Below are 26,356 nucleotides of genomic sequence, written 5' to 3'. Positions count from 1 at the left end.
CTGGTCCCAGGAGCTTTCAGTGCAGGGCTTATTCCAGCTGAGCAACATGCCTTTTTCTGTACCAACAAGTTAATTTGTGTGACTCCTTGTGCAAATGCTGTTACACATCTGTTTAGTTTATTCAGGCCGGGGAGATGCATCAGCAAAAGCAGCTCTTTGCTTTTATAACTGAGAGCGCAGATAGGCACCCGCTTCTTTAACTGTGAGTGTTGAAAATATGCTAGTTCAATCAACAGAAAGTTATTTGCACACGGTTTCCTCCTCCTTATGCTATTCTTTTAAGAGTCTCTTGTTGGCACACTCATGCTGCCCATCTGCATATCAAAAACATCTGGTCTTGGCTGCCAGGAACCACATGTGTTCTGTACATGGAGGTTTGCATGGAAAAAGCGTGATGTCAAGGACCCTGCAGAGCAGCAGAGAGGGCTTTGGTTTGGGCTGTGTGCACTGCCATGAGACTGGGTACCTCATGGATGGAGCTGCTCTCGTTTATACTGCTGAGAGAGTAGATCCACAGGCATAGATGTGTTTGTACATGGTACCATGTGTGTAAAATTGAAGGTGGGGGTTCCTCTTGCTGTGCGCATCGGCAGGAGCTCAGCTGAGTGCGGGGGTTATACTGATGCGCCAAGGGAAACGGAGTTGAGAGAGATTGTATTTGTCATGTGCACACAGACGTCTACAGCATCTGTCTTCAAATGTGTCGCTATATAAATGTTACTGTGGGGTCATACATGCCCGTCCCTTTCTGCACGCATGAAATCCATCTGTATATGTATCTATGCGCTTGGTTGTGTATAAATCAACATTTATCTACTGTGTCTATTGCCCTTTATCTGTTTATCTCCATATATCTTCAAGCTCAAGTCTGTGTTAGCCATAATAGATACAGTAAGTCGCTGATCTGGTGGGTCAAATGGTCAGGGCTCTTTGATCAGCCGTCAGGATACATTACCACCAGGGCCTCCGGTGGGGCTTGAATTACAACTTACATTTGACTCATTTCTGGGGTCAAAATGTCCCTCTTATTTGATTGAATGACAGAAATTGTATAATTTGTATATATCCCTGAGCCATATGTGCTCTGAGTGCCACTCTAATGTGTTTTATAAAGGCACAGCTGTCTTGGTGACTTATTTAAAATGGGATTTTGAAGTACTGTTCTTGCCATTTAATGTCTTCTTTCAGGGTTACACAAGGTTTATCAAATAATAAATAACATTCAGAACATTCATTTTCGCATAACAATGGGTTTGCTCGTTATAAGGAACTGGACGGTACAATAAAGCTGTGTTTGGTAAATAAGCAATAATGTAGAAAGCAAGTGGTAGCATAATTAGAAATTAATGACAGTGCAAGAAGCTACAGATACCTTCCTCATGTTCTGCTAACACTTCAGACTAGACAGAACTCATCTTGGCAGCCTCTGGTGTAAAATATGCCATCAAACCTTGTCATAATACTGGCAGACGTGTTGTCCTCCCACCTCCTGGGCATCCCACCAATCTCGACTGATTTGCAGCAAAATGTCAACAGTTGAGAAAATAAACCTGGATCTTAAGCGGATCCGTGCAGGTTAAATGCTGGGTGCCCCCTTCCCTACTGGGGGCTGTAGACACAGCATCCACAGTCATGAAGTGGCCATGGAGCCCCAGGCAGCGTGAGCACAATTAGGTGCTGCTAACAAAGACATGGGTCATCCTCCCCTGGTTCTTTCACCTTCCTTCCTAGTAGGAAGCTGTAAAACAGGACCAATGTGGACTTCCATAGAATCATTAGGGTTGAAAAAGACCTCTAAGACTCACCCCCACCTGGTGCCCTCCATCTGTTGCTTTGGAAGAGATGTTCTGTCACTAGCAGTGAAGTGACAGTGTGCTCGGATGTGACATATTCTCATGTTGCTTAGTTCTTGACCTACAAGGACATGTGAATGTGAAAGAAGTTCCCAGCCATTTGTTTGTCTGTGAAGTTTATAAGGTGCAGAAATTTGTTTGTGTTCACCACAGCTGCTGTCTCAAACCTGGATTTCCTTTAGAAGAAAGGCTGGAAGAAACCAGGAGACCATGCACTTGACTGGTTGAGATACCTTAGGGAGATCCTTCTTGAGTCTTGTCATAGTAAAGCCTGCACAGCAAATGGTGGAGTTAAGATTAGAGCCCACTATGAGGTTATTCTTAGTGCAATTTCCATTAAGTCCCCTAATGAACTTTCAGTGTTTTTAAGGGGGTTTTGCGTATGAAGAAACTTGTATCTGTTTTAAATCTGGGGAGACATGTCTCGGGGTCACTGATATAGGTGGAAGGGTTTATAAGAGAAGGCACCCTATTTCCCGGGTATGGAGAGCTCTGGTGCTCCTGGATTTCCAGCGGTATTATGCTCCTTGGGTTTGACTCTTCTAGAATCATAGAATAGTTTGGGTTGGAAGGGACCTTAAAGATCATCCAGTTCCAACCCCCCTGCCATGGACAGGGACACCTCCCACTGGATCAGGCTGCCCTTTTGCTTCTGTACGGCATCCTGGTCTCTTCCAATCTACAAACAGTCTCTATTTTTGAAATCCAGAGTCACCACAATAGGGGCAGAGTACCTTGAAGTGAAAAACTGATGACTCCCTAATCCCTTTACAATGATACTTTGCAAATATTACTGGAACATATATACAGAAGGCCTCATATGGAGAGAAGTGAAAGCTTCATACTGATTTGAAGTTGAAAAAGAGGATTAAAGAGAGTTTGGATGTTGTCACGATTTAGCCCCAGCCCGGCCAATTTTGGCAGCTAAAACCGAACAGTTGGGCTCCCAGTTCCCTTCTTCCGCACACCCCTAGGGAAAAGGAAATGAGAGGAAAAAGACTTGCAGGTTGGAAACTAAGCTAAACTAGCTTTAATAAAATAATAATAATTAAGGAAATAATAAAATATATGCAAATATATGAAATTGAGCCCACACACATGACTACATCAGCACAAATGCTGCAGAGCAGGCACAGGGCGATGAGTGGCAGGAGGGAGCTGGGTTCAAGAATTGGATTCAGGAGCGCACGGATCCAGAATCACGGACAAACAGACAGACAAGGTCCTCAGTGTACATCGGGTATTACAGAAGAACAAGATCTCTCAGTTTTATCCCAGGTGTGACATGCATGGGATGGAATCCTCTGCTGGTCAGTTTGGGGTCACCTGTCCTGTCGCCCCTCCCCACAGGTGCCACCTTTCTCATCTCTCCACCAGCTCCAGGCTGGCCTTGGTTTCTATAGGAATAAGTGTAAGCAATGGCCGTTCTGCATCCCAGTGCCCGTGTGATCCCTGCTGGAGAGAAACCCGGCCTGAAAGCATGCAGTTAACTTTCAGAAAATGAAGTTACTCAGACGAGACTGAGCTGAAAAGTTAGGAACTGATTCTCCTTTAGCTCAAACCACAACAGCAGCGCGGGGGCAGCTGGGGGTGTGCGCTGCGGAAGGCTCCCATGCTAAGATACCAATTTTGCTCTTTCCCTGCTGTTCTTTGAGTGATCCTGTATAATTTCATATGTTGTGCTAGAGAATAAAAAATAGAGGGAAGACATTGATAGATAGTAAATGCCTTTCTCAGCAGACGATTCAGGAAGAATCTCATGTACTATTTTAGAATGAACAATAGAGTGTTACATGTCATTTATTATAATCAGCAGCTAATGGAAACCCTTCCAGGAGGGGTTATGGGGGTGAACACAACTACAGCTGATGATCCAGGCTCGTGAATTTTGCATGAACTCCTATGTGACAGTGAAATTTTTGAAAGGTGCAGTCAGGAAGCGATTCCTGTAACTTAGTCGTACCAAGAGAAGCTTCTGTTGCTGGTGTAAGGTCAGCTGTAGGGCTAAAATAAAATAATAATAAAAAAAATACCATGGTATTACAAGCGGAACAAACATCATCTTCAAGCCTTGGTCTCGAAGGACTCCTAAGTTGTTAACAATAGGGTGTTTGAAAAACAGCCACCAAACATCACAGAGTGAAAAGCTAATGTAACTGAGCAGTTCCTGGACCAAAATGAATAGTCTCTGTTTCTATTGCATTTACTCTGAGGGGAAAGAAAGAAATAGCATCTCATACAGTTGAAGATACGTGGAAGGTGACACAGAGCGCCTTGTAGGGACAGAAGACTGAGGTTATCATGGTGGTTCAGTTTCATGTGTAGACATACAATTCACCAAAGAATTGAGGTTCCTAACTAGATTTAGGTTTAGGGGCAAAGGCAGGAGGGAGAAGGAGATCCTTGGGTATATTGGAGCGGAGGAATAACACACACAGCTGCTGGCAGCCCAAGGACATCCACATGCCTCCAAGGTCTTCCAGGTGACTGCAGGTGGCTATGCCCTCAGGTCGGTCCAAGAAGTAATCTTTCCTTCTCTTTCTCAAATTTTCTGGGATCTGAACCAGCTCAGAGGTTATTTTTGACCCCATGATAAAGACCATCTCTATTAATTAGCACACCTGAATGTAGCTCGCTCTCTGTGTGGAGTGTGATCAAAATGTGCATGAGGATCTTCAAACAGAGCTCTGGTTTGTTTTGTGATGAAGTCCATGAGCATAACAATAAAACCCCTATCAATCCAGGAGAGCAGTCCAGAGCTGGACGCAGCACAGCTCCAGTCCATGGTCCAGCTACCTGGGGACTGGGTAGATGGTGGGGACCCAGGGGCTGGCAGGCAAAGGGGAGCAGCAGGAGGATGTGTTTCCCACTGAGGAACAGCATTTGCTGCTTCATCTTAGAATCGCAGAATCGTAGAACCAGTTGCCTGAAAAAGACCTTTGAGATCATCAAACACAACCGTACCTGTCCTCTGCTAAATCCTATCTCTAAGCACCTCATTTACCCATCTTTTAAACACCTCAAGGGATAGGGACTCAACCACCTCCCTGGGAAGCCTGTTCCAGTGCCTGAAAACACTTTTGGTGAAGCAAGTTTTCCTGTTGTCTAATCTCAGCCTGCCCTGCTGCAACTCGAGTAGAAGTTTTGCATATAGAAAATGTTGAGTCTGATGGTTTGACGTGGGTGTTTCTTGGCTCCAAACTGCCACGATGCCCATCAGCAAGGCTGAAGGAAATGTGGACCTGAGATTCCAGAAATGCTGTCTATGTCCTGGAGGGTGAAGGAGGCAGAGTAACTGGGACAGAGCACTGTGGGGGCCCACTCAGGTCCAGTGAGACTGAATAACACTGAAGATCTGCTGCTCTGCATGGTGACTCCTGTGGCATGAAGATCTGTAGGCTGGCAGTCCAGTGAAACTGGAGCTCGTAAAGCCAACGGCTCATAAAATAACAGCAAAATATGGAGCAAGGTGGTGTGCAGTATCCTTTAGCCAGCAAAGTGTACACTTTATCAAAGACTTCCCACTGTGTACAACACTGCTGTAAAGAGACTGTACACGGTGTAGGCAGTGCTGCTGCCTTTGATGGTCAGCATGGCCCAGGGCAAGGTGGAGACCTACACGTGGCGCAACCTGGGCAGCTCTGAAGGGAGCAGGTTGCCTTTGAAACAGAGATATCATGTTAATGTGGTCCTTGTGTGTGCTTTAAACTCCCTGATGGTACCCCTCGGGCCAGCTACCACTGGGTTATCCTTGAGCGGATGCTGTCACTTCAGGCAAAGGCAATCCCAGAGCTTTTATGCACAAGCTGTTTCTGCCTTCAGATCCTCCAACTCCTCACACTGAGCTAATTCCTCACCGCTTGTCTCCTGAATTACCCGCTGTGACACAGTGTGATTGGGAGCCAGGTCTTCACATGCTAACAATTGATGCTGAGCTCTGATAATGAGATAACATCGCTATCGGTTTGCTGTGACGAGCAAGATTTTCTAACGCGTCTTGTTGGGAGGTTTGGTTTTGGCTTCTGCAGAGGTTGGTTTGCTTCTGTAATGGATCTCTGGGGAGTAGCTTTGGAAAATGGTGTTTATTTGTGGAAATGCAGCACTAGGGGCTGCAGGAATACGAAAAAAAGCCCAGCCTGTTGCTCTTGGAATTTCCTCTCCCAACTGATTGATTACTTCTTTACTTCTCATTGGAGCCCTGGCCCAAGCCAGTGTTTGTATCTGCCATAACAACAGAGTAATTAACTGGAGAGCTGCTTTCTTCCAGCAGGAAAGCATTATTTTCCCATTCAGAGTCTGGATGAAGGCCTGTGCAGAAAGGAAGACCCCTCCATAGCCTCAGCCAGCTGCAGAACAAACCCTTCACTCACTGTAGGCTCTAGGGCTGCCCTTGGGCTCTGCCTCAGCCCCATGGTGGCCTGACCTGCTCAGCATAGCATGTCAGGGCTCTGCAGGTCCTGGAACATGATGAGGGTTGTGTATCTCAAGTGTGACCATCCAGCTCCTCACGCTTGGAGTCAGGTGTTCACTTCAGCGTCTGCTCGCTTGTGCGGTTGGGCAGAGCCATGGACCCCAACTGGTGGCCAGCAGCGTTCCAGCAGCTGGAGCGTGAAGTGGTACTGAACCCCTCAGTGCTCTAACAAAGTGATGGCTCATGGGGAGCCAACCCATGAGAATGGGCTGGCCTTGTGCCTGCATACGACAGAGTGGTTGCATTAGGTCTTCTGCTTCTGCTCCAGTATTTGTTCAGTAGACCCCTGGGCTTCCCCCTTCTTGAAGCCTGAGACAAGGAGCGTGGATGCCATGGATATCCAAGACACGGGAGCACGTGCTGTGGGTACCCCGGGTGAAGAGCCTGTGTTGTACGTACTCAGGGAGAGGAATATGCACGCCACCAATCTTACATGGTTCTACTCCTTTGAGGAAGCCTTTTCCCTATCAGGTGATCCACGAGGCCAGGCTGGTCAAATGATGGGAATCAAAAATCAGAGACAGTTAGGGATGCTCTAGTGTTTCACAGGGAGGTGTGCTCTAGCACTGGACCCAGCTGGAGGACTGCAATCACAGTCTTAGCTCCTGCCAGTGAGATGAAAGATGTCAAAGCTGCCCCAGATGCATTTAGCACATGCGTGCATCACCCATATCATGGTTCTGCCAAGGACCGCGCTGGCTCTCACTTGTCGGTGAGAGCACTCTCATGATCAGCAGGCTCTGAGCAAGCCTGAATTCAATTTATCTCAAGCTAGGAGATCCATCAGCAGCCATCAAAAATGTCTGAGCTGATGCCACATAGCTCAGGTCTATACATCTGTGTACACTGTAAAGGGCAAAATATGACTTGGCTTTTATTACTTTAATTAAAACATGAGTGAAGAGTATGAGATTCATTAAATTGTATTTTCCTGGCTGCTGTGTGAAGGAGCTAACTGATCTGATTACCATGAAGATTACAAACTATCAAAGTGAAAAAGAGCTTTTTGCAAGTATTTCGTATTAAACCTTCAAACATAACACTTTAAGAATAATTATAGTTGTATTACTGGAAAATGATTCATGAATTCTGAATAAATATAAGACCCTTAAAGGGAAATGTTCCAAGACCACAGTTTTCGTTCCAATCTGATGAAATTTAGTATCATTTTGCAGCTGTAGAATAAAATGAAAAAAAATATGTACATAGACTGTATTGAGTATATGTCAGACTAAACTAATGAGGTTTTTTTCATCAACTCTGAGCACGCACACAGACAAATGGAATAGCCATTCTCATTTTCTGTAATAGAAAGCACAGAAAGAGAAAGCAGAAAGGATCTTACTACTCACAAGTCTTTATTCTACCCTTGATTGTTAAATAATATATTTTAAGTTCTTGTATCTCGCCTGCAGAATGTTTGAAGTGACATTAATAGGTATGTAAAAGAAAAGAGTGAGCTTAAAAAAAAAAGTGAGGAAGGGCTAGGATTGGGAATTTTATTAATATTCCCAGTGGGCTGTAATAAAGATACTTTTCACACAATACAGGGAATGTTTACAGCAGACAATTTAGTTTCCTTCCAACAATTATGAGAGAAATTGAATCTCAGGAAATGGTAGTTTTCTCTAAAATTAGACATAACAATGATACCCCTGAAAGTTTATTAAGGAGGGAAGAAGGGGGGAAAAAAGTCATCAGTCTCTGGAAGACAATTTAGCAAATTTATTTTAAGAATTCCAGATGACTTCTAAACAAAACCAGACACCTGTGTGGCACTGAGGGCTCGTACTTGAAGCCAGGGACTGCTTATCCCATGCTCCAGCAATTCCTAGTGCATTTTGGAAGCTAATACCTGCTGTTTCAATACAGGATGGAGGATGCTGTGATTGAGAGAAGCCCTGTAGAGAAGGGCTTAAGGTGCTGGTCAATGAGAAGCTCGATGTGAGCCGGCAACGATGTCTTGGGCTGCATCCAAAGCAGCGTGGCCAGCAGGGCAAGAGGGGATTCTGCCCCTCTGTTCCTCTCTTGTGAGACCTCATCTGGAGTATTGTGTCCAGTTCTGGAATCCTCAACATAAGATGGAGTCCCTACGAGGACAGGCTGAGAGAGTTGGTGTTGTTCAGTCTGGAGAAGAGAAGGCTCCGAGAAGACCTTATAGCGACCTTCCAGTACCTGAAGGGGCTACAAGAAAGCTGGGGGGGGGGGGGGAGCTGTTCACAATGCCTTGTAGTGACAGGACGAGGGGCAATGGGTCTAAACTGGAGAGGGGCAGATTTAGACTGGACATAAGGAAGAATTTCTTCATGATGAGGGTGGTGAGGCCCTGGAACAGGTTGCTCAGGGAAGTTTTGGCTGTCCCATCCCTGGAGGTGTTCAGGGCCAGGTTGGATGGGCCTTGGACAGTCTGATCCAGTGGGAGGTGTCTCTGCCCATGGCAGGGGGTGGAACTGGATGATCTTTAAGGTCCCTTCCAACCCAAACTATTCTATGATTCTAGTCTGTGATTCTATGATTCTGATTACATTAAGTGTAGCAAAGCTGCAGGAGCCCCCTTTCATAAAATCAGCAGGATGTTTGCTCACCTGAGTGGTAGGAGGTTGAAAGCTTTGTATTTTTACGTGATTATTTGCATACCTTCTTGCAGGTGCAGTTAACGGTGATGCTTGTGCAAAGGTGACGTTTCCTTCACCTCGCTGCACAAATGCAGGGCTCTGTGGGCAGTCATGTGTGGGTTTGTATGCACAAAGGACTAGTTCACAAAACACTGTGAGCTCAGGCTTTTGAATTTTCCCCAAGAAAATTGGTCTGGAAATGTCAAGTGAAGAGTGCATGGAAAGTATTGAAATTATTGGGCACTTGAGTGCAAGTTTAGGAATGAATTTATCATGCTCAGACAGAGATGCTGGGGATCAAAAAAAAAAAGGAAAGCCACTCTATAAATGCAGAAAACTCTGAAGGTCTTTGAGCAGCTTACACTATGGTGTTTAATTTTTGAAAAACCGCAATTTGAACATTCACTGTAATACTTCTGCTTGTCCTGGTTTCCAGAATTCTGCATCAAGTATGTGCTGCAACATGCAGGTTAGAGACACTGCGTTCTTCTATTTGTGTGGTTTTTCTTTTGTCCATGCGATCCTTGATTGCTGACTTCTGCCTCACTTTGTTCCAGTCTGGAAAGGATTCCTGTTACTTGCTATCAAGATTAGGCATAGGAGGAGAAATGGTGAAGCTGATGCAGCTTAGCTTGTAACCAGGCTTCTCTTGTAACCTTCCTCAAAAGGATCTGTCCCATTTTGATCATATTAGGGGCTGCACTGGGATGATGCTTTCTGGTAACACCAAGAAGGACGTTGAGGTAGCAGGTTTGGTACCAGTATTGGCAATAGAAACACAGCTCGGAGTCATTACAGGTTTGTCGAATCGTCTAAGCTTTGTGTGAGTTTGAAAGGTGGCAGCTGAGGCATTTGAGTTGACTGTGAATTTATACCATTGGGTTGATGTTTTCGCTTTGTTACCTGCAGCTCTATTGTGCTCAGAGCCTCTCCCACCTCTCCGTTAGTATCTCCTCTCATTCTGGCTCTTTCACCTCTGCCTGTTTCCCTTGGAACAATTGAGGTTTGACCAGGCATGTTGTAAACTAGTAAAAATAATAGAAAAAGCTTTCCAGGTGCTTAACGAATGAAGTTGCTTTGGCCTCTGGACAGCTGGGGCTGATTTTCTTCGGACACAGCTGCTAATGAAGTGCCTCCCACCTCGTGCCTTGTGTGGTGGGTTGGGTCCCTTATGGTCGTGTGATGAAGGTCGTGCTGGCGTTGATGTGAGCCCTCTTGCACCTTCATCTTTCCTGTTTAAACAAATGCCATCGATTGCCTCTAGGGCTGCTGGTGCCTACAAGGGTCCTTTCTCACCACTTGCACTGGAGGTGATCACTGCTACACAGGCTCCTGGCTGTGACCAGCAGCTTGGTGTCCCAGCTGTTCTTCTAGGTGGAGATTTGTCATTCCTTTAGGGAAGCATTGCTATTTTGATTGTCAGTTTAATGGTTTTCCTCTTTGCCTTCTGCCTCAAAGGGTGGTACCTACACTAGATTTTCATTTGGTCCAGGTTGCTTAATGCTTTAGAAGGTATTTAATGAGTATCTGTGATTTAGGACATCAATGAGCCCATCACAACAATATGTGTTTTGCCTTTTTTTAGATACCATACATAAGTCTGTTTTTAGTAAAGAAAAAAATTCTTAAAATTGTTAAAGATAAAAATCTGGGGTTTTTCCCAAATTCACATACTGGAGGCTTAAGGCTGAGATTTTCACACCTCCGCTGGGGATTTGGGTACTTGGCCATGCACCATGTTACAGTTCTCATGAGTCTCAGTGCTTTGTGCTTTCCCTAACAGCCCAGCACCTTTGTGCTTTTGTGACATGACAGCTTCTGCTTTTGGTAAGGGAGTACGTGAATAAAATTCTTGTGCTCATGGTTGTGGAGGAAGGCATGTAAGTGTGGTGCTCAGAAGCTCAGTAAATGCAAAGGAAGTAAAGATCCCAGGTGATTGTCTTGACATCTCGTGGACTGGGGGAACTGGCAGGTTGATGAGGTTTGTGTATTTAGGGTCTGCAAGGAGTGAGGCATCCTGATTCTATAGTTAATCTTTAATATGGGATCATAGAATGGTTTGGGTTGGAAGGGATCTTAAAGCCCATCCAGTTCCAACCCCCTGCCATGGGCACGGATGCCTCCCACTGGATCTGGTTGCTCTGGTCCCATCCAACCTGGCCTGGAACACCTCCAGGGATGGGACAGCCACAACTTCTCTGGGCAACCTGGGCCAGGGCCTCCCCACCCTCACAGCAAAACATTTCTTCATGAGATTTGATCTAAATCTCCCCTCTCTCAGCTGAAAACCAGGTAGATGCTTTTGCTACCTCATGTCAACGTTTACTTTGGCAAAGCTGACTCAGAGATATCTGGCTTTGGCACTTCTCCTGTGTGCTGGAGCCAGATTTTAGGGCTGAGGGTCTTGAAGATAGTGTGGGAGGCTGATTTATTGCACTGCTGATTCCAGTTAATTTCCTTTTCCCATTTCGGCAACTTCCTGGCAGTCTGAATTGTTTTGTGGCGGATGGACAGGTAAAGGATTTCAAGCTCCTCTTGAGGATAAAGAGCAGAGAGGAAGGGATGAAGGTGGCAGTTTACAAAGCATTGACACGTTCCTAATTTTAATAAAATTTAGGGGGAAAAAAAAAAGGTAAGCAGCACCTCAGCTGCTAAGGCGACAGGCACTTAAGAAGCACTGAATAAATGCATAAAACATATTTGCTGAAGGCATTTGTCGTTGGAAGTTTAAACATTAAACATGCCTGCTTCGTCTGATACCGTAATAAAGCAGGGATGTTCAAAGAGCCATTAGTGGTGCTCTGACTATGGCTTTACATCTTCACTCTATGTACCAAGGAAGCTAGCTGCTTTATGTCAGCAATGCCTCAGTGAGTTTTGCCCCCAAGAAGGGAAAGTAAGTGAATTCAGGGAGGGATTTGGACAGCTTGGGCTGTTTTGTAGTGCATTTCCCCTTTCATGTTGATGGACGGGGATGTTCTGGTATTGTTCCTTTGTAAAGTGCTGGGGCAGGTCCATGGGAGGCAGCAGCTCTGCCATTGTCCTGGTCTCCCCAGGCTTAATAAAAGCTGGCTTGGGGGCTGATGAGACAAATAAACAGGTTTGTGTATTTAGTTTTTTTAAACTACAAGAGAAGGAGGAACACAGATACTCAATCCATTAAGAAATAACTAGGTGGGTGATTCACTGCCATTTGTGTAAATGGCACTAACTCTGGTCTGCCTGCACAATTTATTAATACTTCACGGGAGGAAAAAAAAATTATTTTAATCTCATAATGGATGATGAGCTGTGAAATTGCTTCTGCAGCAGCTGGGCACCCTGGGGGAGGTGCTAGATTGCACCACATTATGCAAGCTCTCCCCACATCTCTACCTTCCTCGTGCTAATCAGACACATCAAATCTGGGCGATAGGGAGTTCTGTAGGATTTTATTACTTTTTTTTTTTTTTTAATATATGTAGTTTTCTTGTCGATTTGCTCTGAGGGCTCGAGTCTGACTTGGGAAGCGTGTGGGCTCTGATCTGAGCACATTTGTGGTGAGCGATGCTTTGGGCTTCAAAGGTGCTGCCCTGATCCTTTGCTGCCGCTGGCCTGGTTCACAACATTAAATAAGTAGGAATTGAGCAAACATACTGGGGCTGACCCAGATTGTGATTTCATCTGGCCGATACCCTCACTTTGTAGGCAAGAGTGCCAAGAGTTGTTACGGTTGAACAGCAGCTTTGCCCTGCCTTCGTGGGCTTGGACTGGATCCTAAGCGGTATTGACACTCAGAGTGCTGTGAGGATTTGTTTGTGTACTAAAAGGACAGCCTGGGGTTAAGCACTTCGGTTACATATGGGAAGAGAGTGCACGTGGATAGCGATGAGAGAAAACCATGAGTAGTGTAGGACACTTAGGAGAAAATTGCAGATTGCCCCCTTAGGCTCTAGCAAGGGATTTGCAGTGTTTGCTTCTGCAATTACAGAATCCCGGAATGGTGGAAGTTGGAAAGGTGCCTCTGGAGCTCATCCAGTCCAACTCGCTCTAATGCAGGGTCATCTCCAGCAGGTTCACAGGAGCGCATCCAGGCAGGGTTTGAATCTCTCCAGAGAAGGAGGCTCCACACCCTCCCTGGACAGCAACTTCCAGAGCTCTGTCACCCTCACAGGAAAGATTTTCCTTATGTTCAGGTGGAATTCCCATGCTCCAGTTTATGCCTGTAGCCCATTGTCCTGTTGCTGGGCACTGCTGAGAATAGCCTGGCCCCGTCCTCCTGACCCCCATCCTTCAGATATTGATCAGTATTGATGAGATCCTCTCTCAATTTTCTCCTCTCCAGGCTGAGCAGATCCAGGCTTCTCAGCTTCTCCTCATAACAGATGCTCCAGGCCCTCTGCTGGACTCTCTCCAGTTGTTCCTTGACTTTGTTGAGCTGAGGAGCCCAGAACTGGACACAGGACACCAGATGGGACCTCCCTAGGACAGAGTAGAGGTGAAGGAGACCCTCCCTTGCCCTGCTGGCCACACTCTTCTCCATGCACCTCATGATGCCATCAGCCTTCTTGGCCATGAGGGCACATTGCTGGTTTGTGGTCAGTTTGTTGTCCACCAGGACTCTCAGGTCCTTCTCCACAGAGCTGCTTTACAGCAGGTCAGCCCCTCACTTGTACTGGTGCAGAGTGGTCATTCCTCCCCAGGTGCAGGACTCTGCACTTGCCTTGGTTGAACTTCAGGAGATTCTTAATAATAGTGCTGGTAGTGTACTCATAGTTGTATATGCATGTCTTAAGATCTTGCTGGCGGCTGCAGGTGTGTCCTGGGGTGGGAGGACCACACAGGGCTTTGAAAATTTGTCTTTGCTGATGGGAGTGGGAAAAAGTAATCAGGGCATATCTAGGAAAAAACCCAAATAACTTGATTCAAGATGGGTTGTGTTGCCATTATGGCTTTGCTGGAGGATCTTGCTGCAGATGTCTAGGTAAAGCAGTATTTGCAGAGTGTGGCTCTTCTGGCTGTGTGCAGAGGGCTAGGACTTATCTTTTGAGATAAAACTCTGAAATACTCACTACAAAGCATTCGTGCAAAGCATACCACAAAAGCTTTTTTTAATCCTTTAACCTCACACCCTCAGTTTTGACCATAAGGGAAATAAATACTCTCCAAGATGAAAACCAAAAGGGGACGAGTATGGTACAGAATACAGTTTCCTTCCTGCTCTGGGTCCTTCTTGCTCGACTGAAGCCAGGTTGAATTAATTTCTTAGAGTGCTTTTTACTAATTCTTCCTTGCCTGTGCTCCATTACTGTTTTCAGGCTGCCTTATCTTTTGACCTGCTTACAGTGCATTATACATCATTATATAATGTACCCTTGGCTCCACACAAAATACCAAATCCGTACAGTTCAACAATGAATTTCTGTGAAGTGCACTGATCTTATTATGCAAGTTCAATATGCCATGAGACAAAAAAGGCAATTATGTAAAATCTGTACTCCTCAAATAATTCCCAGAAATGCATGATATTCTTGAGTAGAATATTACCATATTCCTTGTCTTCGCTTCCAGGCGAGATACTAGGAAAGAAAAGAAAGAGGGTTATATTAGTTTGGCCCAGTCAGTTTAATTTTAGATCTCCATTGGCTCCTCTCTCACTGGATGTACAGTCCCTTCCATGTATTTTAAAAATACAGGCAAAAATCATTATAAGCAATTTTAAAGAGGCTGATTGTGAGGCAGATGATAGAGGGTACACTTTGCTGATGTTGAGCAGAGCTTGCACAGCTCCTAGCTTTCCCTAGAGCACTGCTACGATTGCTGTGAAAAAAAAAATAGGGAAGAATAGCCACAAAAACATGTAGTGAAATAGAACAGTTCTCTCATCAATGTGGGTAGGTGACTAAAGCATAGGAGAAGCTATGGATGTTCTTGGAGCAACTATGCATCCAACCTGCTTTACCACCCTGTCCCTGCTTATGAAAACACAACAAAAGGTTTTCAGGAGCTCCGGTTACTGCTGACGTTTGCATAAGCCAGTATTGAATGCTTCTGAAAACACTGTCAGCAGCCTGTGAGCCTTAATATCCCATCTGCCTGTTTGGAAGTTGAAGGTCTTTGTTATAGGAATGTGGGTTTGCCATCCAGAGTTCAACATCCAGAGCTGGGGACGAGGGGTGAGGGGGAACACCTCCTCCATGTGTGCCATAATGTGAATACTCCGGCATGGATCAGGAGTGTGTGAGGCAGGGGATGGTGATGCCTGGACATGCTCTGTCTCGTAAAAATGCCATTTCAGGGAAGTAACAACAGCAAAACTATAAAGCAGTAGGTTTGGGAGAAATGTGTAAGGAGCCTGCTGCTAAATGTTGATGTCAAGAACGGAATAGAGATGCAAGGAGGTGGAAGGATGATAAAACCAGATGAGGCAAATGAAAGGGAAGGATGAATTATCCTGTTCTCTGAGAAGCTTCCATAATTGCCCACTAGGGATTTTTAGATCTCCTCCAAAATGCCAGCCCGTGCTGGCTACTTTGTAGGTGAGCATATTTGACCAGATAAACTGCTGGTCTGATTGTTTACGTGGGTCTTGAGTTCTTGGCGGGGTGGTATCTGGTCATGGGTTTCCATTCTTCCCTGCAAGTCGTTTGAGAGCTTTTCTCCCACGGATGTGCATGGTGGCATGAGAAAGGTTGATCTGAAGGGACAGTTGTCCCAGCAGGTTCAAGTGGAACTCTCTTTTGGTACGTGCTGTGGCTCTGAGGGTGTCCTTCTTACACTTTCTTACAGGGCAATTGCTGCCTTGTGGTACAAGGAGGAAAGGTTGAGATATCTGAGGTAGATTACATTTTTCTTCCTATTTATTCCTGGGGATAACTACTTCCAAAACTCATTTTTGTCTGTGTCACTGAGGAATTCGAGGTCTGTCTCTCTGTCTTCCCCAGGAGGATAAACGCAGCATTACGAATCCTTTATGTACCATTGCATACTGCTCTGCTGCTTCTGTGCATGTATATCTGCCTTTATGGTAACTGTAACCTTTTCTTGAACCAGAGATTTTCCTGAACAAGAGCCCTTTGGGATCTGTGTGGGCTTTCCTGGATACATTTTTAATAAACACAATAATTTGACTGCAGGACCATTACCTCTCCCCTGTTTGTTCTATGGGATAGTCATTGCCATGCCTGCAAAACCCACTAACTCACAGGGCAATCAAAGGGAGAATGACAACCAGGACAAACTCGTTCTGTCTCGTGATAAACCAGTCCATCTCCAGCATCATGCACTGCAGCTTTTTATATTGCCTGTAAATAATGGCCTCAAAAAGATATTAAATCTTTAGAAAAAATCAAGTCTAATTGTAACTATATTTTTGTTTTCCATTTTGGTTTATGTACAGTATATGACTTTTGCAGAGACATTTTTATTCCAGGAAAATGACAGGCCAACAAGAAGCCATAATTGCACTGATTTTTAGAAGTGCCTGCATCACTACAGATCTGATGTACTGCAAGACATGAATCAGAAAAATTCTATTAAAAAATCTCTTGAATGGCTGACACAGGAGTATTATCCACGATGATTAATTTGACTTGGTCATTATGAACACAGACAAGTCTGACAAAATTGCATTTCATTCCCCACTGAATTCATAAAATCACTATACACATAATAAGAAGTTATAGTTCTCTGCTATCCACTGTTCTTGACAGGATTCCAGTTCTGGATAAGATACTGATTAAAAAAAAAATCTTGGGGGGAGAGAGGGAATTGAGAGCCTTTTAAAAAGCCTACAATAGCGCTGATTTCTTTTGCTATAAATCTTCATATAAGCCTATTATTTTTAGCTTTTTTTTGGGGGGGAGTGGTGATGCAGGTCAACTGCAGCTTGGACAATGTGACAACTGACACTTTTTTGGGGGAGGGACTGTTTAGGAAGGTTTGTAGTGACGAGACGAGGGGCAATGGGTGCAAAATGGAGAGGAGCAGATTCAGACTAGACATAAGGAGGAATTTCTTCACTATGAGAGTGGTGAGGCCCTGGAACAGGTTGCCCAAGTTATGGCTGCCCCATCCCTGGAGATGTTCAAGGTCAGGTTGGATGAGGCTATGAGCAACCGGATCCAGTGGGAGGTGTCCTGGCCCATGGCAGGGGAGTGGAACTGATTGATCTGTTAGGTTCTTTCTGACCCAAACCATTCTATGACTCTATGAAAGTTAGAAGGTGACCATCCAGCTCCATTCGAAGGTGAAGCCATGCAGTGGCGCTACGGTTGAGCTGGAGACTGGTTGTGGTGGCGTGCAGAGCAGTGCCTGCATGATAGGAAGAGGTGGTGGGAAACGGGGAGTGTGGAGGTTTGTGCTTACTCTTTGGGTGAACCGACATTTGCTCAGGATTTAAAAACCCAATACTAGAGGTGTGGAAGAGGAGCACAGAGGTAGGCAAAGCCCACTTTTCCCGTAGGTTGCCTGCTGCTCTGCTGTGCTCCCAACCTTCCAGTGTGACTGCCTCTTCCTGAAGATCATGGAGGCGCTTCCAGTGCTCATTTATGTTCGTGTAAGAACTCATTTTTCCATTTTCAATCATATTCTCGTAGTCAAAAACCTAAGCATGTGAAAATTAACGTAGAAGGGGCTGGAAACACTTCAAAGACAATTTGTAGACTGTATGTGACTGACTTTATAAATACTTCTTTACAGTATTTATCCAACTTTACCCAAGTAATTCATTGGCCCTGCTATTCACATGCTGGATCTCCATGTGTGAAGATGAGGCGAATCAATTTCCATTCCTAAAACCCAGAGCTGCTGATGCAGAAAATCAGAGCCTCTTCACTTCTTGGCACAGGGCTTTAGGAATCACAGATGCGAGTGCAGCCCTTGGGCATTCCCCTCCAGAGAAGTGGTGCAAAAGGGGATCCACACCCCTGCCCGCAGCCCCCCACGTCACCCAGCACCAAGCACTGGGCTGCTTCTCTTGCTGACCCCAAAGCATTTCTCTGCAGGTTTTGCAACATCCAAGTGAGGTGATTCTGCCCCTCTCTTCCTCCCTTGTGAGACCTCACCTGGAGTATTGTGTCCTGTTCTGGAATCCTCAACATAACAAGGAGATGGAGCTGTTGGAATGGGTCCAGAGGAGGCTACAAGGATGATCTGGGGGCTGGAGCACCTTCCATACGAGGACAGGCTGAGAGAGTTGGGCTTGTTCAGCCTGGAGAAGAGAAGGCTCTGAGGAGATCTTATAGCAACTTTCCAGTACCTGAAGGGACTAAAAGAAAGCTGGAGAGGGACTGTTTACAAAGGCTTGGAGTGATAGGACGAGGGACAATGGGTCTAAACTGGAGAGGGGCAGATTTAGGCTAGACATAAGGAGAAATTTCTTCTCCTGCTACCTGAACTATCATTTCTGTCCCCATGGATTCAGTTCTTTGCTCTGAGCAGAAAACCTCTGTGCTTCACATACTGGAGAAATCTATCATAACCCCCTCCTTGCAAATATGATTGTGCCTGTGCTGAGGGATGTGTGGCAGGAGAGCAGTTCGGAGGCTTTCAAGGAAATGCTGGGTGGCTTTCACTTATAGAATCATTTAGATTGGAAAAGATCTTTAAGATCAACCTAGCACTGCCAAGTCCACCATTAAACCATGTCCTGAAGTGTTCATATTTATTGAACACCTCCAGGGATGGAGACTCTACCACTGCCCTGGGCAGCAGGTTCTGGTGCTTCATCACTCTTTCAGTAAAGAAATATTTTCTGATACCCAATCTAAACTTTACCTGGCACAACTTGAGAGCATTTTCTCTCATCCTATCACTTGCTTCTTGGGAGGGGAGCCCAGCACCTACCTTACTACAACCTCCTTTCCAGGAGCTGCAGAAAGTGATGAGGTCTCCCCTCTGCCTCCTCTTCTCCAGGCTAAACAGACCCTTTTCTCTCATTGTTCCTCACAGGACTTGTGCTTCAGACCCTTCCCCAGCTCTGTTCCCTTTCTCTGGATGTGCTCCAGCCCTTCAATATCTTTCTTGGAGTGAGGGGCCCAAGACTGAAGCCAGGATTCAAAGTTTGGCCTCCCCTGTGCCGAGCAGAGGGGGATGATCCCTTCCCTGCTCCTGCTGCCCACCCCATGGCTGATCCAAGCCAGGAGGCTGGTGGCCTCCTTGCCCACCTGGGCCCCTGCTGGCTCATGTTCAGCCGCTGTTGCCCAGCACCTCATGGTTCTTTTCCCCCAGGCAGCTTTCCAGCCGCTCTTCTCCAAGTCTGAAGCGCTGCATGGGGTTGTTGTGATCCAGGTGCAGGACCCGACACTGAGCCTTGTTGAACCCTGGAACCAATCCATCGATTCAGCCTGTCCAGATCCCTCTGTATAGCCTTCCTTCCCTTGATCCAGCAGATCAACACTCCCGCACAAATCTATCATCTGGAAACTGATTGAGGGTGCACTTTATTCTCTTGTCCAGATCATGGATAAAGATATTGAAGAAGGTTGGCCCCACCACTGAGTCCTGAGAAACACAACCTCTGACTGGCTACCAACTGAATTTATCTCCATTCACCACAACTTTTATTTATTGTGTTTAGAATTTTTTCCTCCTTTATATGGCTGAAGATCAACCTGGTGTGCCCTGCAGCTTCTGTGAACGCTGGCATGTGGTGAATCCTGAAAAAGCAATGTCCTTGTCTGGCTACTGGCCTGATCCAATGCATCGTCCAGCTTGGGTGCAAACGAGATACCCCACAAACCAGCTGTTTGTTTTTGTGCAGCCCTATTTCAAACTGTGCTGGTAGAGCTCATGGTGTTGACAGGAGAGGAGCACTCAGGTCCCAGGTCCTGCTGCGGTCCCAGTGTCCAGCTGGACTCAGGTGGGACAGTGGGGATTGCCATTGCTACTTGTGGGATGATGTGGGCAGCCCGTAACCTCCGTGTCCTCCCTGCTCTTCGTGCACACCAGGAGCTCAAGGTGTAGCCCTTGATCATACCTCTAAGCCTCGCGATTAGCATTTTTTTCCTCATTTTGGCACCTGCCTGGCTGGTTTTGGTCTGCTTAGATCCATTTAATCTCCGAAGTGTCTAGAAGGTCACATTCTACGTTAGCTGCAGGAAAAGCCTAGTTGGTAGATGAGGGATGGTACAGAGTCCATGGTGTTTTGTGTCATCTGGATGATTCGGGCGGGATGGATCATACCAGCCTACGTATTTCCTTGTACCTTAACAAGAATAAATGTTCTTTCTTAGGCTCATATTTACTGTTGAATGTTATTTAACAGGGCAAATATTTACCTGCAATAATACTGCGAATCTCTATCCTTCTCACTGTGAATAATATTTCTCTGAATCAATGCTTGGCTGCAACTTTGGATCCTCGTGGATAAACACACAGAACATGACTCGGTGGAGAATTGGGGTCACTGGACATTTGCCAGGCTAAGAAGTTTCCCAAGTCATCTCCTCTTGTGATTAATACCAGCGCGCGGTGGAGAGATGGTGCTGGTCGGCTGTGCGGTGTTTTGTAAAGGACAGCACTTTCCTGTCCTCCCAGGAGGAAACTCTTGGAATGGGTTGAGCCATTCTGACTTTCCTCTCAAATGGATGCAAGTAGTGTGTCTGTAGCCCTCTGCTTCTGAGCTAGGAGGGAGCAGCCAGGGATGTGGTTACCTGTTGTGACTCCTCTTGGTCCTAGATGTGGCCTGGGTGTCACTTTGCTGGGAGCCAGACCCTGTTACAGACTCCTCCATGTTCCCTCTTGTGGATCTAGGGAACGGTGGCCCAGCAGGGTATAATGAAAGGGTGGCAGAGATGCGGTGTGGCGTGAGCAGAGTGAGATGGGGGCATCTCTTCATGTCCCCACATCCCCTCCCCTCCATCCATCTGTCCTCTGCCGCTGAGTCTGCAGGTGAGCAGAGACCATTCAGAGACCCCGGTTCAAATTTGGATATCAAGAAGGAAAAATCGTCTTTAAATGTGATTTTGCTGCTGTTAGAGGTTGGCCATGCCTGCTGCATTGCTGTGCTGCGGCATTGGTGTGCAAGCATGGGACATAGTCCCGGTGCTGAGCTCAGGGCTGGTTTGTCCATGGCTGGTGCTTGGCCGTGCAGCACAGCCCCTGTAGCTGAGGTGCAGAGTTGTGCGGGGGTCTGAGTGCAGGCAGGGAGTTAGAGAAGGGGAACCATCCCCTCTCATAGAGGGCTCGGTTTGCTCCCGTTGCTCCATCCCACTGCAGGCAGAAGCAGGAGTTTGCACCCATCTGCCCTGCAGTGCGAGCCGAGAGAGGGTTTGCAGGGAGAGACTTGTTGTTTCAGCTGATTTCAGTGTTTTAATTTGAAGAGGAATAATGTGTAATCACAACGACTGTCATCTCTTTGACAGTGGAAAATCCTAGATCTTCCAGGGGTTTTGTGTGCCATAATGGGCAGCCTTTTAACAGAGCGAGCTTCTCTGCGCTTGCATTTGGAGTCCTGGTGGGATGAATGGGTTCAGACCAGCTCCCTAATCTAATTTGTAATGTATCCTTATAACGTATAATTGGCTGTTTAATTCAAATTAACATAAGAATAGAAAATATAATCTGTGGTGTAGCCCACATGGTGGCGGGAGGGGGTGTTGGGTGTTACTGGCAAAGGGTTTGAGGCGATGGCTTTTTTGCAGGCGGTGTTAGACCACCCTTGTGGGGACAGGTACCTCGCCTCAGATGTGTCAGTAGGCACCGTGTGTGACAATAAATCAACCCCCTTTCCCACCCCTCCCATTGCCTATCTGTCTCATCTCCCTTCCTTATCTTCCTAGCAATCTATTTAAAACATATATAGAATAAAAGCGCCTTGCTTTGGAAAATCGTTCGTAGCGATAGGGTGTAAAAGCTGGCAGGCGCTGGGTCTGATTATGTTGATTGGATATTGTCTAATCTGATTTTGATTGTGTACGGCTCTGATTGTAATTTCGATATGTCGGCACAATACTGTAACTATTCAGAAAGCTTTGTGATTTAAACAGGTCTTTTTTTTTCTTCTTTTTCCCCCGGCTGAATAGAGCAGAGGCAGAAACGTGCAGGGGGGTGAGCAGGGTGACGGGCTTTCGTGCTCCTTACAAAACCACCTCAAAGCCCTTCGGTGATCTGCTCTGCAGCAACACAAGGAACTTGTAGTTTTGAAGAGAGCTTTAAGAAACTTTGAGTGGGTTTTACATAATTTAGTTAAGTACAGCAAAGCCACTTGCTTATATACCTGATATCAAAATAAACCAGTTGGAGGAACAAGTTTGCTGTGCAATGATTTATTTAAATCCCTTTCCATAAAGCATGGAGCGAAATCCTCTTAAATAACTGGGAAAGAATCGGTGTACCTCAAAGAGCGTAGCCCAAACGGAAACCTAAATACTAGACGTATTAAATGGGATCTATCTGTCTGCTGTTGTGTACATCCTCTCAGCCCCCTGCCTTCCCTGTATAATACTGCTGCTAGACAGAAGCTGGCTGGAAAAATAGCTGGGCTTGAATTTCCCCCGAACAATAACTGTTGGTACAGAGCTATTTCAGCCCAGGCTCTGTCTTGTATTTCTTGCATACTCATGTTTCTCCTCCACCAGTGGGAATCTCAGGCAAACGTGAAATTCCGGTGGGATAGGCAGTGCCTGCTCTTTTCTCTGCCTCTTTTTGCGATGGGACAAGGGTGAGGTGAGGGTTGGAGGATGAGCCGCTGCGAGCCACAGCAAGGAGATGAGGCGGGAGTGAGCCCCTGCTCTGACACCCCTCGAGGATGATAGAATCATAGAATAGTTAGGGTTGGAAGGGACCTTAAAGATCATCCAGTTCCAACCCCCATGCGTCTCTCCCAGGCACTGCCGGAGTAATCCCGCTGGGAGCCCTTCCACCTACCCACAAATACCTCCTTGCTCCCCACTGCCTCTCCCACTAACTTCTCTATTCAGGTTAAATATAGGAGTTGGTTTCTTTTATTAAGGGTTTTCTCCCTGCAGTCTGGGGTGATGAAGAGCGTGGATCCAAGTGTGAGCTCTGGGGCAATGGATTAATAAAGCCTACAGTGCTTAACTGTTTTCGCACACATCTGGGGTTTTGCTCTTAAATCGAGTATTAAGTCAAAATCCAACCATGAAACTAGGTGATCTGGGAAATTTAGCTTAAAATCCATGTGTATAGTACTATGGCTAATCAGAATTTCATATGCTATAATCATATGTGAAACAGTATATGTTTAGAATAAGCCTCCTCTGCCAGAGGCTCGTTATATTCTGCTTTGATAATTAATAATTTTGGATAGATTCACACTTACATTATGAAACAAATATGGCTTTGTCTGAAGTGAAAACAATTGCACAGGTGCTATAACATATTCATTCTCTATATAAACTGGAATGCTTAGAGGTAAACAAGCCACCAGAAAACACAGGAAGCACAAGGAGTACCAACATCTCTGTGTGTTCTTGGTCACCTCGAGGCGGTGTTGGTAGGGAGGGGAGGAAGTGCTTCTCCAAATAAAATTCGGATGAGGGTATGAGGAAGGACAAATCTCTGTGTGTGGTGGAATCCTGCAGGCTTGCTTTAAAGGATTTAGAAGAATGTGACGGCTGTATTTGCAAATCTCTCTCTCCTTGGTTGTAAATTCTCTGTGGAGTTTTGTGAAGAATCAACAGGAGCTGAAAGAGGGAAGATTTAAATTGAATATTAGGAAGAAATGTTTTGCTGTGAGGGTGGGGAGGCCCTGGCCCAGGTTGCCCAGAGCAGTGGTGGTTGCCCCATCCCTGGAGGTGTTCCAGGCCAGGTTGGATGGGGCTTGGAGCAACCGGATCCAGTGGGAGGTGTCCCTGCCCATGGCAGGGGGATGGGAGTGGATGGGCTTTAAGGTCCCTTCTGACCCAAACCATTCCAGGATTCTATAATTCTATGAATTTTATTCCCAAGCACTAATTATTTCTATGGAAGTAACTCTTACAAAAACTCTTGAAAACACAAACTTTGACTTAGAAGTGCAGCAGCTGGTTGGGAACCGGCCGTGCTCTTTCATGGCTGTGGGCTCTGCGAGCACAGCTCAGCTGACTGCAGTCCAGGCATAGAGGTTCCTGCTGAGGCTTTGGCAAGCTAAACGTGTGCTAGAGGGACACAGGGTGGGAGAGGAGAGCAGTGCAGATGCTCCAGGTGGACCTGAGGTGTGTAAGGACCCAAGAGGTCCCTGATGGACTCACTACTTGGCTCCTATTTAGTTACAGCCTGCTGGTGTCTGGGGCTAGAGATGTCTTTTTCAATAAAATAAAATCATTTTCACTGGGATGTCCTTTTGTTTTTCTTACACAAATAATCACTTTTCTTTTGCTGAAGCAACAAGGCAGTGACACGACACAAAATGTCTTTTTTATGTTTTAGACGTATAACAGTCAGAATGAGAATAATGAAGACTATGAGATCCCTCCCATAACGCCTCCTAACCTCCCTGACCCTTCTCTTCTGCACTTGGTGGACCACGAAACTGGATATCACTCCCTGTGCCACAGCCTTCCTCCAAACAGCCTGATACCAGCATACCCCTACCAGAACATGGACCTGCCGGCCATCATGGTCTCCAACATGTTGAGTCAGGATGGGCATCTTCTCTCCAGCCAGCTACCCACGGTCAGTGACTATTCCCTCTCGCTATCTTTCACCAAAGCTGCTCTGTGTGTCATGTTAGGAGTTCAGTTGAACGTAGAAGGATGTTATTGGTGAGATGTTTGCACAGCAGGTTGGGAAGAGCCGGGGCCACAACCCAGCCTCGCTGCGCTGCTGCCAACCAAGGTTGTTGTGCGGTGGCAGACAGTGGAGTTATCTGCATGGCTGTGCTTATGGGTGATAATTTTATGCTTCCCATTTGGTGTTTTCATGAGCCTTATTAACCACTCCAGAGGAAGTGGAGGGAGCTTATTTTCCTCTGAGTATGTAATACCTTCACTGAACTGAGCAAAATGCACGTGCTCCAACCTCCTGTGAAGGTGACCAGCCAAAGCCGCTACTTTATAGCCCCTGCATCCTTTCTCCTGCTGGGCAAAGCCCCCAGCCCATCTCCCCCGTGTCCTACTGCCAGGGTGGCCCCAGGGGCATCAGCTGGAGAAGCGTGGATGCTGTCCTATTGATTTCAAGGGGAACTGGATCCCTCTTGCACTTGCAAACTCTAATTGCCTCTTGGCTCAGGCTGTGGCAAGGGGATACCTTGCGAAGTTTCGAATGACTCTTCTGTAGGAATAAATAAGGCAGGGATAATGAAATAAAGTGCAGCTCTGGGAAGAAACTTCAGGGCTAATTAGACCTTATGACGCTTCTGTGTCAGCAGCACCGAGGAAAGGTTGTGACTTGATTTTGACAGTGGTATTGAATTAATGCTGTTGCCATTTAATAATATTTTCCTCTTTAGCAGATTTAGCCCCATGGTTGGTTTTCTACGTTGTTTCTCTCTAAGATCATTGATTTTCATGGGTGCTGTTGGAAGGCATCAATATCAAACAGAGTTAATTTTACTTAAATAGCATGCCTGTGAGTCTGCCACTGCGCTAGCTGGAGCACATTTGGTGTTGATTGCTTGAATAGATAACTGTCTGAAAGGTAGTGATATTTAAATATTTAAATGGAATATTATCTCTTAGTCTAGGAAAATCCTAAGGCTTTGTAAAGTCTTGCTGCGTCTCCAAGTTTCATTGTTAGCATGTTAAAGAAAAATATCATATTCTGCCCATCGATATTGAACACATTTCTCTGGAATTAAATATTACTTAGGAGGCCTCTTTGTTAGCTTTTAGGTTCTTCAGTGATTAAAACATTCATTTCTGAGACAAAAAGAGTCAATTTCAGGTGAAATATTTTTCCCTGGTTTAATTTAAAGCACAACCCCTTTGCCTGACCCCTATTTTCATAACATGATAATTTTATCCTGTGTTGATTGTCTCATTTTTGAGAGGTGATACTGCACTTATAAATCACTTTCTAAAATACTTAAAGAAACAAGAATAGTGGGATTTATTCAGCAGCTTCTGTACATCTGAAATAATTTATTTTTGAGTAGTCCTTGGGAAATGTTCTCTTTCTTACTTTATGGTACTGTTTTACAAATGCAGCATCGTGACAATAAATCAGGACTGAGCCAGAGAAGATAAGAAGGGGGCTTAGCGGGCTGTAAACGTAGAATAGAGAGATTAAGATTTGTTTGCCCCTTACCACGAAAATAAAAAATCCAGTGAACCCTGAATTTTGCAGCCAGGAGTGAATTGAAATTGTTTAGCTTTGAGTGGAAACCCTTGGAGCTGTAATACATCTTCTGAGGACCCAGCAGCAAAGGAAGTAGATCAGGGAGCGAACTGTGTTGCTGTTTCAGGTCAAAATTAAATCCTGCCGTATCCTGTTGTCAAAGCCTTTTTTCTAGGCCATCAGACTTCTGAAAAGGCAACATCTCCCACTGAAAGGCA

The 26,356-nt window shown here is 45.7% G+C and overlaps 1 protein-coding gene across 2 annotated transcripts in view; it reads left to right on the top strand.

The window, feature by feature from the left end:
• TOX2 (TOX high mobility group box family member 2) overlaps positions 1-26,356 on the top strand; it is a 159,135-nt gene that overhangs the window by 72,094 nt on the left and 60,685 nt on the right. For both annotated transcript variants that reach the window (XM_054081821.1, XM_054081822.1), the window contains exon 3: positions 24,291-24,536. In XM_054081821.1, the coding sequence (XP_053937796.1) occupies positions 24,291-24,536 (246 nt within the window). The remainder of the gene's footprint in view (positions 1-24,290; positions 24,537-26,356) is intronic.

Source organism: Cuculus canorus, chromosome 16, assembly GCF_017976375.1.
Source record: "Cuculus canorus isolate bCucCan1 chromosome 16, bCucCan1.pri, whole genome shotgun sequence".
Classification (NCBI taxonomy): Eukaryota; Metazoa; Chordata; class Aves; order Cuculiformes; family Cuculidae; genus Cuculus; species Cuculus canorus.
The sequence above is the reverse complement of the archived record's forward strand: the minus strand, read 5'-3'. Positions and strand labels throughout refer to the sequence as shown.